General features: G+C 36.2%; 1 protein-coding gene across 1 annotated transcript; it reads left to right on the top strand.

Moving 5' to 3' along the window:
* Positions 1-370: 370 nt before the first annotated feature.
* Positions 371-1,765, top strand: LOC149133726 (uncharacterized). The gene has a single exon (XM_089358242.1). The coding sequence runs from the start codon at positions 371-373 to the stop codon at positions 1,763-1,765; it is 1,395 nt and encodes a 464-aa protein (XP_089214368.1).
* Positions 1,766-13,585: the final 11,820 nt, after the last annotated feature.

Here is a 13,585-nt window from a genome sequence, read left to right on the forward strand (position 1 = left end):
CAAAGCTTCCTTAATTCTTAAGTTGCCGAGATTTCTATCATTGGCTTTAATAGTAACTTTAATTTGTTTGTTGGTATTTTTACATTTATCAATGTGTTTTTTGAATGAGGATGCGCGTGTTTTGAGATATTCCTTAATGCGGGTATGCAAAGTTCGAGTTGTGCTGCCTATATAAAACGTCTTACATTTGTTGCATTCTATTCGGTACACTACATGTGTCCGCTGGCACATTCCTGTATCGCGTCTCTAGATTGCTTTTTATTCAGGTATCCGCGCAGAGAAGGGCTGGAGGTTTGGATCTCTATCCCAGGAAGAACTTAAACTTCTCAGCTTTGGCCCAAAATTTATATTAACACAACTAGACGACAAGATGATGCTAAATCTTGAGACCAACTTTTGCCGAGATGCCTATCAACTCAAATGGCTCTCCGTATTAAACACTACTATTACTACTACTATGAACAACAATAAATTTCCTATATACCACTTAGACCACCCACTTTCTCCACCGCCGATCAACCAAGAACTTAACCTAAAACTCTCTAGACTTAAGCAGTCTATTTTGAAAACATTAAGACAACATAAGAAAATACACCCTAACCTCTTCTTAAAAGAACGCCTCCTTCTAAACAACATGCGAGAGAAGGACCTTGTATACCTCCCTTCCGGCAGGGGGAAAGAATTCTGTGTCACCTCGAGAAACACATATAACAACTTAGCATATGAGCACCTTAACAACGGTGCACTATATGCAGAAGTGACAAACATTACTGCTCAACAGATAGAAGACCACGTCAACACCACATGGACAGATATATGCAGACGTAGGCAACTCCCTAACAAATATAAACACAACCCCATCATCAGAAACAGCAGGTTACCAACATTCTATTACCTCATTACAACTCAGAAGACTAGTATGAATCTACAGATTAGACCAATTGTCTCTAGTATAGAAGGAACCCTCTATAAAATCTCCTGGTTCTTCTCCCAGATACTCAAGCCTATACTTCACACTTTTCCTGGACATGTCAGCAGCTCCGACGAGGTCATACGAAGACTACTCAGAATAGAACCCGTACAACTTATACTCAACAGATGTGCATTTAGCCTTGACGTTGCTTCCCTCTACACGACAGTACCCGCTCTTCCAGCCGTCAACTTAGTAACGGAATGCATCAGTTCATATAATATATATTGCTATGACGTCACTCCACAGGACATACATCAACTGCTAGCGGTCGTCGTAGAAAATTCTTATTTCACTTTCCACCACCACATATACATGCAAACAACGGGTCTGCCCATGGGATCCAGTCTTCCAGGCCTTCTAGCCATTATTTACATGAACCGACTAGAACGTCGCTCCTGTGTTTTCTTCACTAGATACAGAGATGATATACTTATCATCACTTCATCTCGTGAAGAGGCCGACCAAATATCCACGACATTCTCAAGCATAGACAGTAACATAATATTTACCACTGAACAGCCCGATAAAGATGGTTCTTTATCTCTACTAGACCTCCAGCTTAAAATAACAAAGAGAGGCAATATATACACCAACGTCTATAATAAAGCTGCCAGTAGAGAACTGTTTGTGAATTATAGGTCAGCCCTACCCCTCGGTGCTAAAACGGGATACATACGAAATGAACTAGCACGTATCAAGAATAAATGTAGCAAAGTTGAGGACCAGATTTCTCACATCGCACACTTCACAGAGGCTGAATGGATACCCAACATCCACAATAAACCGAATTAAAAACCAAAAGCGCCGCAGACATAAGACCTTCTTTAACACCTGTTTCATGAAATTACCACATTTCAATAAAAGCATAACCACAGCAATTCGTAGAGCCATACGCAACGTAGGACTAGACATACAATTAGCACACTCCGACCCCTCTCTGCGCAGATACCTGAATAAAATGCAATCTAGAGACAAAAATCAATGCTCATTAACTAACTGTCCTATCCGCGATACAAGTATGTGCCAGCGGACACATGTAGTATGCCAAATAGAATGCAACAAATGTAAGGCGTTTTATATAGGCAGAACAACTCAAACTTTGCATGCTCGCATTAAGGAACATCTCAACACACGCGCATCCTCATTCAAAAAACACATTGATAAATGTAAAAATACCAAGGAAACTTTGGTAAATAATAGATTGGGGTTAGGCACGCAAAACGTAACATGACATACACACACAGGCACATTTGCTACATATTAAAAAAGAGGTGATGAAAATTGATTTGTGGAGCGATAAGTTAATAATTGACGTCACTAATATTCACGAAGAGAAATACTTGAAAATTTAAATATAATCATAGAATTATTTTATCTTCGACAAAAACATCTTACCAAGGACAGTTACTTTTTAACCCTGAAGACGGGACTTGTATGTCCCGGAATATTGGATACATATAAGACCAAAGATTACCATGTAACTTACTTTTAGTTTACGTTTCCTCATCTTAAAATCAATTTGCATTATTTGGTTTTTTCAATCTTTCAATAATATATATATATATATATATATATATATATATATATATATATATATATATATATAATATTTTATAATTATATATATAATTATAACAAGGGATCGGCTTTACGCCTCACCACGCACTGCAGAAACAGACGCTAAAGCCCCTGTTACCATCTTAAAATCTCCGAGAATAACACACTATATTGTAGGTGAGTAAAGGTTCGGCTAACTGCGTACAAGATCGTGTTTCAAGCTTAAAGTTACTTACAACTCTCATCAGTGACAGTGTTCCATAGCATAAATTTACAAGTATCTCAAAATAGGCATGTGATCAGCGACATCGCATGAACAATATCCATCCACACTCGTAAAAATAAACTATTTAGTAGAATTCACATCTTTCTTTTATACCCACGTGCAGTGTGTTAAGATCTAGACCACAGTAAATACAGTTTCAATCATAGAGTAAATTTATATTCTCGGAGATTTTAAGGTGGTAATAGGGGCTTTAGCGTCTATTTCTGCAGTGCATAGTGAGTCATAAAGCCGATCCCTTGTTATAATTATGTATATAATTATAAAACATTTTGTAAAATTTACCTATGTGGTTTTTATTTCCGCACTGGCTACCAGGTAAAATTATTAATGGTTTTACTTTTTTATTATAATGTATATATATATATATATAGAGAGAGAGAGAGAGGGGGGGGAGATAGATAGATAGATAGATAGATAGATAGATAGATAGATAGATAGATAGATAGATAGATAGATAGATAGATAGATAGATAGATAGATAGATAGAGGGCAGGGAATTGTCAACTAATTAATAAATTAATAATTAACAATTTTGCCAAGTAGTTCAGTATGCAAAAAACCTTTATCGGTAAAACATTTATAATTATAAACATAATATAGGGATCAGCAAAAGTTGCTTCACCAACATACTTAAACTTTAGAAATAGCAGTTAAACTACTAATTCTAACTACAATTAAGTCTCCATCGTATAGCGATATTCATGGCTCACATAGAACAAAAGAGGAAAAATAAACAAAACAAACCTGCCGTTAGTTAATCATGTACGACGTTTCGTGTTTATAATTTTATAAAAATTCATTTCACTCTTCAGCATGATATCTAAATTATCAATCTGAAAATGCTACCCATGTACATTTGACCATGCGACATCAAATATCACATAAGAAAAATCATCATCTCCAAATTTATATCGACTAGTAAATTCCGTATCCCTCCTCAAATTACCCCCATATGCGTCACGAATAGTCCCGCAGAAAAGATTGCAGTTTAACTATCCAGGAGTAGATTATCAATATAGATATACTCGCAACAACTATGAATGTCAATAGTTTATACATCAATATGCATGTGCATGCGTGTATGTTTCTTTCTAAGTTACTTAAGATATATAAGAGCAAAAACAAAACAATTATAAATAAACATAATATAAATATATAATAAAATAACGTTAAAATAAGATGAAATAAATAAAATAGATTATACGAAAGTGAAATTGAAATAAATTTTTGTTCATATGTGTATGCATGTGTGCTTATATATATGTTTAAATGCATATATACATATTAAATAAGTACGGATGACTATGTTTATGTATTAACATGTGTATGTGTTTATATATACATATAAGTGTGTGTTTTCATCCTAAGTTATTATATAAGTTCTCAAGTATGTATTCATGTTGGTAGAATGTTATCAAGGTAATTATACTATCATTTATATTTAGATATAAAAGTATGTTTAATACTTGTGCGATCGTGTATGTTCATTTGCGCATTACTTGATATTAATATTTATATTTAAATTCAATGATAATGATAATAATAGTCAATTAAAGTGTATAAGAGTAAAAGTAAATTATTAAAATATATAACTAGAAAAGCACTCGGAGAGCGCAGACCTCCGCCAAGCAGCTCATTTCCACCCATGCTGAAAATCGCCAAATTCCCCAAACCAACGCCGGCAAAAACATAACCTCCTCTCATACTTATTTCGACCATCGTCATCATCAACACTGTCTCTGCTTTCACCACAATCACTGTCAAAACTACGATCACCACAATCAATTCCTTTACACAGTTGAAAATCCATTATCCGATACTCATGGGATCGAGATTGTTGCAAATTTTTGATTTTCTAATTTCAGAGTGCTTTATTAAAAAAAAACTGCATCTACAAAACGGAACAGTTTGAGGATAGAAACCAGGTCTAAACACAATAGCTTATAGACATACTCTGGATGTAGTTCTATATAAATCTTTAATACTTTTTTATACTTAAGACCATCAAAAATGTTAAGATATCAGCCTCTACCCATGTTGTCATGCTTTGATTAAAAGGTTACAGCATAAATTAGATTACTTAGATAAGTTTCGGCCGAAGTTGACTCAGACCAAGTCTAATTTGATAGCATCACCTGGAAGAGATACACAGTCAGCTCTGGGGAACCGTAGCCCATTCAAGCAGACGGTTATTGTTTTCAGAGACATATCTGGGTGTAGGTGGTTTATCTGGTATTTCTTGGGGGTAATCATCTAGGGATCATTTGAACGCCGTGAATTCACTTTCCTCCTTTATGTGTGTCTGGCACGATGTTGAAGAGAGCATGGCTAATTGACGGGAAAATAGTTCTGTCATAGTGCTGTGATACGACACGAACATTTCTGCAGAGGACGGATGGCGCGGGGGCCAAGCCTCGGTCGGATTTTAAAGATGGACAATGAATGGAATATTTTCCACATCATATAGATGATATAGAGCTCACAGCAGCGGTGGAGGGAGCAAAGCCTGAGCTTTATGAGTCGATCCCAATAGTCATCCTCCGCAGACCTCCGCCAAGCAGTTCATTTTAACATAGATACGCGAGTAAAATTACTAATAGAGAAAAGAAAATAAACTTTGGAAACAGCAATGCCACCATAGGTTATGTGGAAACGATGAACGTGTTTTCAAAGGAAATAATCAAAGAACGTAACATTGTAATACTTCATGTAAAGTAAATATAACAAATGAAAAATACTGTGTGAGCTTGTGTACATATATGTATTATAAATGGTACAAACAAGAAAGAAAAAATACAACACGGGATAAACAACTTTTAACAAATACTGTATTAGGTTAACGCTTGAAAGAAAGGAAGAGTCTTAACATTCCGGATATTAGTTCTTCATTGGAAGACAGAGAAAAACTTAGGAAGCATTGGAGGAGTGAGAAACAGAATATATATATATATATATATATATATAAATTAAAAAATGGAGTCACATCATTTCTACTTCCAACATATGTTTCGAGAAAAACATTGATATTATTCCAGAGGGAATAAAAATGATGTAAAACAATGCAATCATCTCATCAGGGAAAAAAAGAGAAACAAAACACATCAATAAGCCATTTTAACCGAATGCGATTACTGCGTATATGATGAAGGGGAACGCTGGCAAGTTATTTTTTTTAAAACTGTTAATAGATTTAACGTCAAAGGTAATTTAGAGAAGGAAAAGAAAGAAAGAAATTAACAGAAAATTAAGAGTGGAGAAATATAGTGATAGATGAATGGGAATAAAGCTTAAAAACGTGGAAATAGATATATGTAGTGGAAATGAAATGTAAGAAGACAGCTAAAGGTTGAATTTTAGAGATTGGTAGAAATTACTTTTAGGAAGTAAAGGTATGTTTTTATCAATGTTTACAATAATAAACGCACTCTTTAAACGTGTTTACAAGAGTATTCTCCGAGAAAAGGATGAGGAATTGTTCTTCGTTACGGAGTGGGCAAAAAGATTTACTTTGTCATATGAGAAGGATCTAGATAAAATTTTTCATTCCAAATCGAACTGTTTATTATGTTCCTTTAGAGACAAGATTAATTTACTAAGCCCAGTATTGTTGCGCTTATTGATATGTCTAAATGTAGAGTAATGGTTATGTATTGGCTTCGAAAACTGAAACGATGAGCTACCTATGTAAAAAAAAAAAACATCAGAACCTTCGACTCTATCTGACGTGAGAATGTTCTTGTTTAACTCGACCACCTGGACTTTGGGTTTCTTTACAGGAGCTCATTTGTAGCAAACATTCGAGCCGGGTCTTCTATTTGACAATACGAAACTTAGCAGCTCTCTATACTTATATATATTGACTTATACAAGTATTTATTGATATATATATATATATATATATATATATATATATATATATATATATATATATATATATATATATATATATATATATATATATATATATAAGGATAATAATAATCCATGGATGGAATTTGTAAATGTTTTAATCTATCGCTACTCGCGTTTCTACAAATGACATGTATTTTGTGACCATAGTCCGATTTCCTGAGATGATTACTGTTCAATATGTAATATCAATGGACATAGGGTGGGTCTTTGTGCATGCGTTCATTTCTTCAGGCGATATAACATTAAATTTGGAAATAACGAATGTTCAACTGAAAGATATTTATCAATATTCGCCAGTCAAAAGGTCCATTGGGGTATGTGGGCGGTCCAGCGTGCATTTGGATTAACGGAGAGTATATATATATATAATTTTAAATACACAACCGAATAGTTCTTACAGACTCCGTATATTCCAATAAATCATTAACGATATCAGTCGAAAAAGTATAGGAAGTGGTTACACTACTGCTTTATCTTTCTGAAGACGTTCAGAATGGGATCCATGTGACAACTAATAGTTTCATGCTGTTATGATATTTGAACAGGAATATCTATAAAATGCGCCATGTATCTTAAAGCAATACTTCAGGCTCCGTTTATGCGTTATATATATTTTAAAAACAAACACACTGGACGAAATAAGAAATAACGTAGAAAAAATGTGAAGAAGTTTAGTGCAAAAATTGGAACGTAAAACAGGAAACGGAATCAAGAAAACTAAGATTCTCGTCTCCCCTGATTGCGGAAAGTTCGTTAAATACAACTGATTTACAACAAAATAACAGAAAATATGTCAAAGTCTGCGAGACAGCAACTCAAACTAGAGCGGGTGGTGTTTTCCAATACGATAAAAGAAACTTGTTCATGTGTGTGCACATGCTAAAATTTTCAGATTTCGAACTTAGAATCAAGAAGAATTATAGAGACAATGATGATAAGAATAATGATGGTTATCATAATGAAGAGAAAATAATGATTGTAATAGTAAGTTTATTAAGTCATGGTACACTAAGCGAGAATTTTTGGGAGAGACAACTTACAATGTAACTTGAAATAAACTCACAATTTTTAACTTCTCTCTATCTTTCCCCTCCTCTCTCTCTCTCTCTCTCTCTCTCTTTCTCTCTCTCTCTCTCTCTCTCTCTCTTACTCTTTGTGTATGTGTGTGTGTGTGTGTGTGTGTGTGTAAAGCAAATATGGTAGTAAGTAGTACTGATTTATATTTACCTAAGAACAACCAATTTTGTTTAACGTTCATTAGAGAAAGAATCCCACCCCTACCATGAAATCAGTTGTAACTTAAAGCTATGCATAATGTATAGAAACAAGGACTCAAGAAAAGTAGTCTAATTTTCAAAACTGCTTGCATTGGCAATGTGGGTGCTTTAACGCATTCATAAAGGTGAGATAAAAAAAAATTGACGTTCCTTAAATAATTAATGATTCTTTCAAATAAACCCAAAATATTTTGTGGTGCATCGTGAATTAATTGACTCTGTCAGCGCTTACATTGTTATGCAAATTAGCAGAGTTTCAATTTGTAAACCCTGTGTATATATATATAATATAGTATTCTTACATTAGCTACAATATGAATAGTCTTCGCTTGACGAAACTAGAAACTAGTCACATGGATCACATTCTGAACGTCCTCAGAAAGATAAATCAGTAGTGTAACGACTTCCTATATTTTTTCGACTGATATCGTTAATGATTTATTGGAATATACGGAGTCTGTAAGAAGATAACGGCAGCGGTGGAAGCGGCAGTAGCGGCGGCAGCGGTGGAAGTAGCGGCACCGGTCGCGGCGGCACCGGTCACGGCGGCACCAGTCGCGGCGGTACAGGTCACGGCGGCACCGGTCATGGTGGCACCGGTCACGGTGGCACCGGTCACGGTGGCACCGGTCACGGTGGCACCGGTCACGGTGGCACCGGTCACGGTGAAGAGGGGGAGAGGTGTTGGTGGAGATGCTCATATGTAGTAGTAGTAGGAGGAGGAGGAGGAGGAGAAGGTGGTGGAGGAGGAGGAGGAGGAGGAGGGGGAGGAGGAGGAGGAGGAGGAGGAGGAGGAGGACAAGGAGGAGTTGCTGTCAGTGTTATCTCGCCCTCCTTGATACAACCCCTACAATCTTGTCTTGGGGAAGGTCATGATTAGATCATACATAACTAGATTACGTTAATCTGAGATTAATTATTTCAGCCTACCTTATCTAATATGTTCCTCCATTTTGAAGATGGTAGAATGTAGCTTGACGGAGATTTGGATGCTATTTCTAGCAAGCCAAGCAACCACATAAAGAATCCTTCATTGGTTTGCTGGTGATTTTGTGGGTATGGCTGAAGTGTGATAGGAATAGTGACTATGATAATAATTTTGTTTGTGTAAGACAGAAAACAGTTTGTCTAAGAATGAGACTATAAAAACTGGTCGATTGACTCGATGCTAATATATTATTAGCGCAACTTATTTTATCGAAGTCTACCTTTCATAGTCACAACCTCATCTCTTCCCTTCCTCAACTTCTTTTTATGACTTGGAAGTAAATGTTTCTTTCTTCATAGTTCTGTCCGCTGTCCAAAGTCATTCTTTCTTCCCATCTGTTTATCTATCTCTGTCCTCTTCTCTCTCTCTCTTTTTCTCTCTATCTTTATCTCTCTATCTCTCTCTCTCTATCTATCTATCTATCTATCTTTCTCTCTCTCTCAGTATATATATATATATATATATATATATAGACAGACTATATGTGTGTGTGCATACATATATATTCATTTTTTATTTGTTTCAGTCATTAGACTGCGGCCATGCTGAAGCAACGCCTTTAGTCGAACAAGTTGACGCCAGAATTTATTCTATGTAAGCCTAGTACTTATTCTATCGGTCTCTTTTGCTGAACCACTAAGTTACGGCAACGTAAACACACTAACATCGGTTGTCAAGCGATGGTAGGGGGACAAACACAAACACACAAATATACACATATATTTCAGTTTCCGTCTACCAAGACTTTGGTCGGCCCGAGGCGATAGTAGAAGACATTCGCCCAAACTGCCACCCAGTGGGACTGAACCCGGAACCATGTGGATGGTAAGCAAACTACCTACCAGACAGCCACCCCTGCGCCTATATATACATAATACATACATACATACAGACGTCTGTGTGTGTGTGTGTGTGTGTGTGTGTGTGTGTGTGTGCGTGCGTGCGTGCGTGCGTGTGTGTGTGTGTGTGTGTGTGTGTGTGTGTGTGTGTGTGTGTGTGTGTGTGTGTGCGTGCGTAGCTATTTCTGTTTATTTTGATTGCAGGTATTTCCTGCGTATACGCCCAGCTGCCAAAGACTGGATATTTTATTGTCATCAAGAAGTATATTAAATTTCCTTTGACGTTCTTTAATGGCCTTTATAGTATGTGACCTCTCTTAATGAGATCAATATGACGTAGCATCGCTTAAAAGAAGTGATACATGTTATTAATATGACAATTCCTTGAGACATTAAACGTCTCGTGGTTATAAAGAAACTTTCGTCTCAACTTAGTTTTGATTTTTTCTTCCAATTTGTTCTTCTAATAATAAACCCCATCTGTAAGTCTAACATACTGAAATCACTAACAGCTATGTTTATACCATCATGTTTGTACCACCATGGTTGTACCGCTATGTTTAGTTCAGTTCAATAACGTGTTTTTTTTTTGTTTTTTTTTTGTCTGGTTTCAGTCCTTTCAAATTGTTTTTTCTGGTTATATGCCTACTAAAGTACGTCGTCCACTCCCACCGTATCGTAATATTTCGTTCCTTCATTATTATTGCTATTATTACATTATTTTCTTCCGACCACATCCTTGTTCAAAGTTTTGTGTCTGCCTTACAAGCTGCGAGAATCTGTTGAGCGTCGGACAAAATACTTTGTAGTGGTCATTCCAAATCTCGTCAGCTTTGCCTTTCACCTTTTCAAAGTTGATAAAATAAAGTACTAGTCAATTACTTGTATCTTACGCCTAAATCAGAAACCATTATTATTATCATTATGGTTGTGGTTATTATTATTGTCATTGTTATTGTTGTTGTTGTTGTTGCTGCTGCTGTTGTTGTTTTCATATACACTTAACGGATTAGACTGTTGGAAAAAGAAAAGAAAAATGGCGGCGAGCTGGCAGAATCGTTAGCAGGTTGGGCGAAATGCTTACCGGTATTCGTCTGTCGCTACGTTCTGAGTTCTAATTCCACCGAGGTCGACTTTGCCTTTCGTCCTTTCGGGTTCGATAAATTAAGTACCAATTGCGACTGGCACCCTCCACTCAAAATTTCAGGCCTTGTGCCTATAGTAGAAAGGAAAAGAAAAGAATCCTAGCATCGGGCTACAACAAGTAGGCTTAGATGCCAAGAACCCGCCTTTTAGGTTACAGTAAATAACCTTAGATGCCAAGAACCCTCCTAAGTATCCTAGCTGTCCTTAATAACACTGGTTCCTGGAGCTGCACTAAACTGGGTTTTATGCCTATTTCCTCTATCCATCTGTTCGGATCTTTACGGATAGTTTCTAATGCACCTATAACTACTGGGATACAATTTACCCGCACTTTCTATAGTCTTTGTAATTCAATAGCTAGGTCCTAGCTTGGTCCTAGCTAGGTCCTGGTACTTTGCTGTTTTTTCTATAACTCTCATATTAATGTTTTCATCATTTGGTACTGTAAAATCAATTATTTGGCACTTTCAATTCTCTTTATCTACTACTACCAAATCAGGTTTTCTATCTTCTCTGTCAGTCTGAATTTGAATGTACCACAACATCTTATTTTCTTCTACTGTACTAGGTTCGTGTTCATACTATTTATCAGTATGTTCAAGTCCTAGCTTTCTATATAGCTCCCAGTGGATCGCTCGCCCTAGATTGTCATGTCTTTTCCTTTATTCTTTCTGTGCCAGCATGCTACATTCTCTTACTATATGAGTGACGCTTTCCTCTTTTGATTTGCATAATACTCATTGAGAGTAAACTTGGTTTTTGTCCATCTTGGCTTTTATATATTTAGTCCTTAATGTTCGATCTTGTGCTGCTACTGACAAACTTTCTGTCTCTCTCTTCAACTTTTCTTTCTGTAACAATAATTATGTCTCACTATTACTATTTGCTGCAACTATCTTTGAGAATCTACCATACAGCACGTTCTCCTGCAAGATAGATAATTTCTGTTCTTTTCTCTGTTTTTTTAAATTTCGTTTGGGTTTTTGGTTTCTCTATATCTTGCTGTGACTCTAGCCGTTTTTAATAAACTTTCTGCACTATTACCCACATAGGAGTCTATATCTACTCTACCTAATTCCACTCAATCTTCTACTGATATTAACCCTCTTCCGTTTTCCATTCTAGGTAGATATAATCCTGCTACTCCTGCCCTTAGGTGGAGTCCTCTATTCATATTGACTTCCTTCCTAGTTCTTCTGTCTAGCGTTGCTAATTCAGTTTTTGTCCAATCTGCAAAAGCTGCTAAGTTTCTAAGTAATGATAGTGCCCAAGTATTTACAACCTTCACTAGATTCAAACCATTTAGCTTAGATTACATTAGCTTCGTCACCCTTCTGATGTACTCCTTCTCAATTTTCGCGTTCGTTTCTGTAGTTAGTACCCTGTCAGATTCTAATACTCCTAGATACTTATAACTTTCTCCTCCTTTCAATGATTTTAATGCCTGGCCATCTAGTAATTGGATGCCTTCGCTGTTGACTACCTGGCCACTTCTCATGACTAATATTGCACAAAATTCCATCTATGCAAAATTCCATGTCTATATCTTTTCTGGCGAGTCTTACAGTCTGTATTAAGGAATCTATCTCTTTTTCATTCTTACTAAAAACTTCAGATCATCCATGTTGAGCAAATGGTTAGTTTTTCCATAACTATTTTTGAACTGATACCCTGCCTTTGCCTTCCTTAATACTAAACTGACGGAAATTAAACATAAGAAAAATATTAAAGGGGACATCGAGTCCATCTGGGAAATTCCTCTTTTGATATTAACTTTCCCTCAGAGTGTGTCACCTGAGTAGAGGTTTACTTTCCATTTCTTCATGCTAAAGTGAATCAATTCCCTTATGTTGTCTGCTATACTGAATATGCTCAAACATTCACTTATCCATGAGTGTGGGATCATGTCATAGGCTTTCCTGTAATCTGTCCATACTATTAATAGATTTTTCTTTCTAGTTTTCACTTCATTTAGAACTGTTTCGTCTATATATAATAGATCGTGCGTTCCTCTAGCCTTATTCTTGCAACCTTTCTGTTCTTCTGGCAGTAAATTTTGGTTGTCAAGGTGCTGGTAAATGTTTTCTGAGAGTATTCCTGTCAACAGCTTCCACACTAACGGTAAGAAAGTTACTGGTCTATAGTTGCTAGCTGTATTACCCTTTCTTTTGTCTTTCATAATGAGTATTGTTCTCCCTCTAGTCATCCAATCTGGTATTATTCCTCCATTAAAGCAATCCTGAAGTTGTTCCCTCAGCCTCTCCATTGAACTAAATCTGTTCCTGGACCCTTCCAATTCAGCATTTTTCTTAACACTTTACTCATTAATACACTAGTTAATCTTAGATTTGGCTGCTTCTCACTACTTCTTCCTTCACTCTCTTTAACCATACTGCATCTCCATTATAATTGACTGGCTTGTCCCAAATATTACTCCAGAACTTTTTAGTTTCTTCTGCATTAGGTATCTCATCTTCAGTACTTCGTTCTCCACTATTTATTTGGTTATAAAATCTCTTTTGATCTGTCTCAAAGAAACTATTCTGTTGATACTGATCTATTCTTTTCTGATATCTGGAGAGCTTGTCTGCTACTGCTATGATACGC

This window comes from Octopus bimaculoides, chromosome 10, assembly GCF_046866305.1.
Source record: "Octopus bimaculoides isolate indiv1 chromosome 10, ASM4686630v1, whole genome shotgun sequence".
NCBI classification, from domain to species: domain Eukaryota; kingdom Metazoa; phylum Mollusca; class Cephalopoda; order Octopoda; family Octopodidae; genus Octopus; species Octopus bimaculoides.

Coding starts and splice junctions, on each gene's coding strand:
- LOC149133726 (XM_089358242.1), top strand. CDS start 371: ATGATGCTAAATCTTGAGACCAACTTTTGCCGAGATGCCTATCAACTC.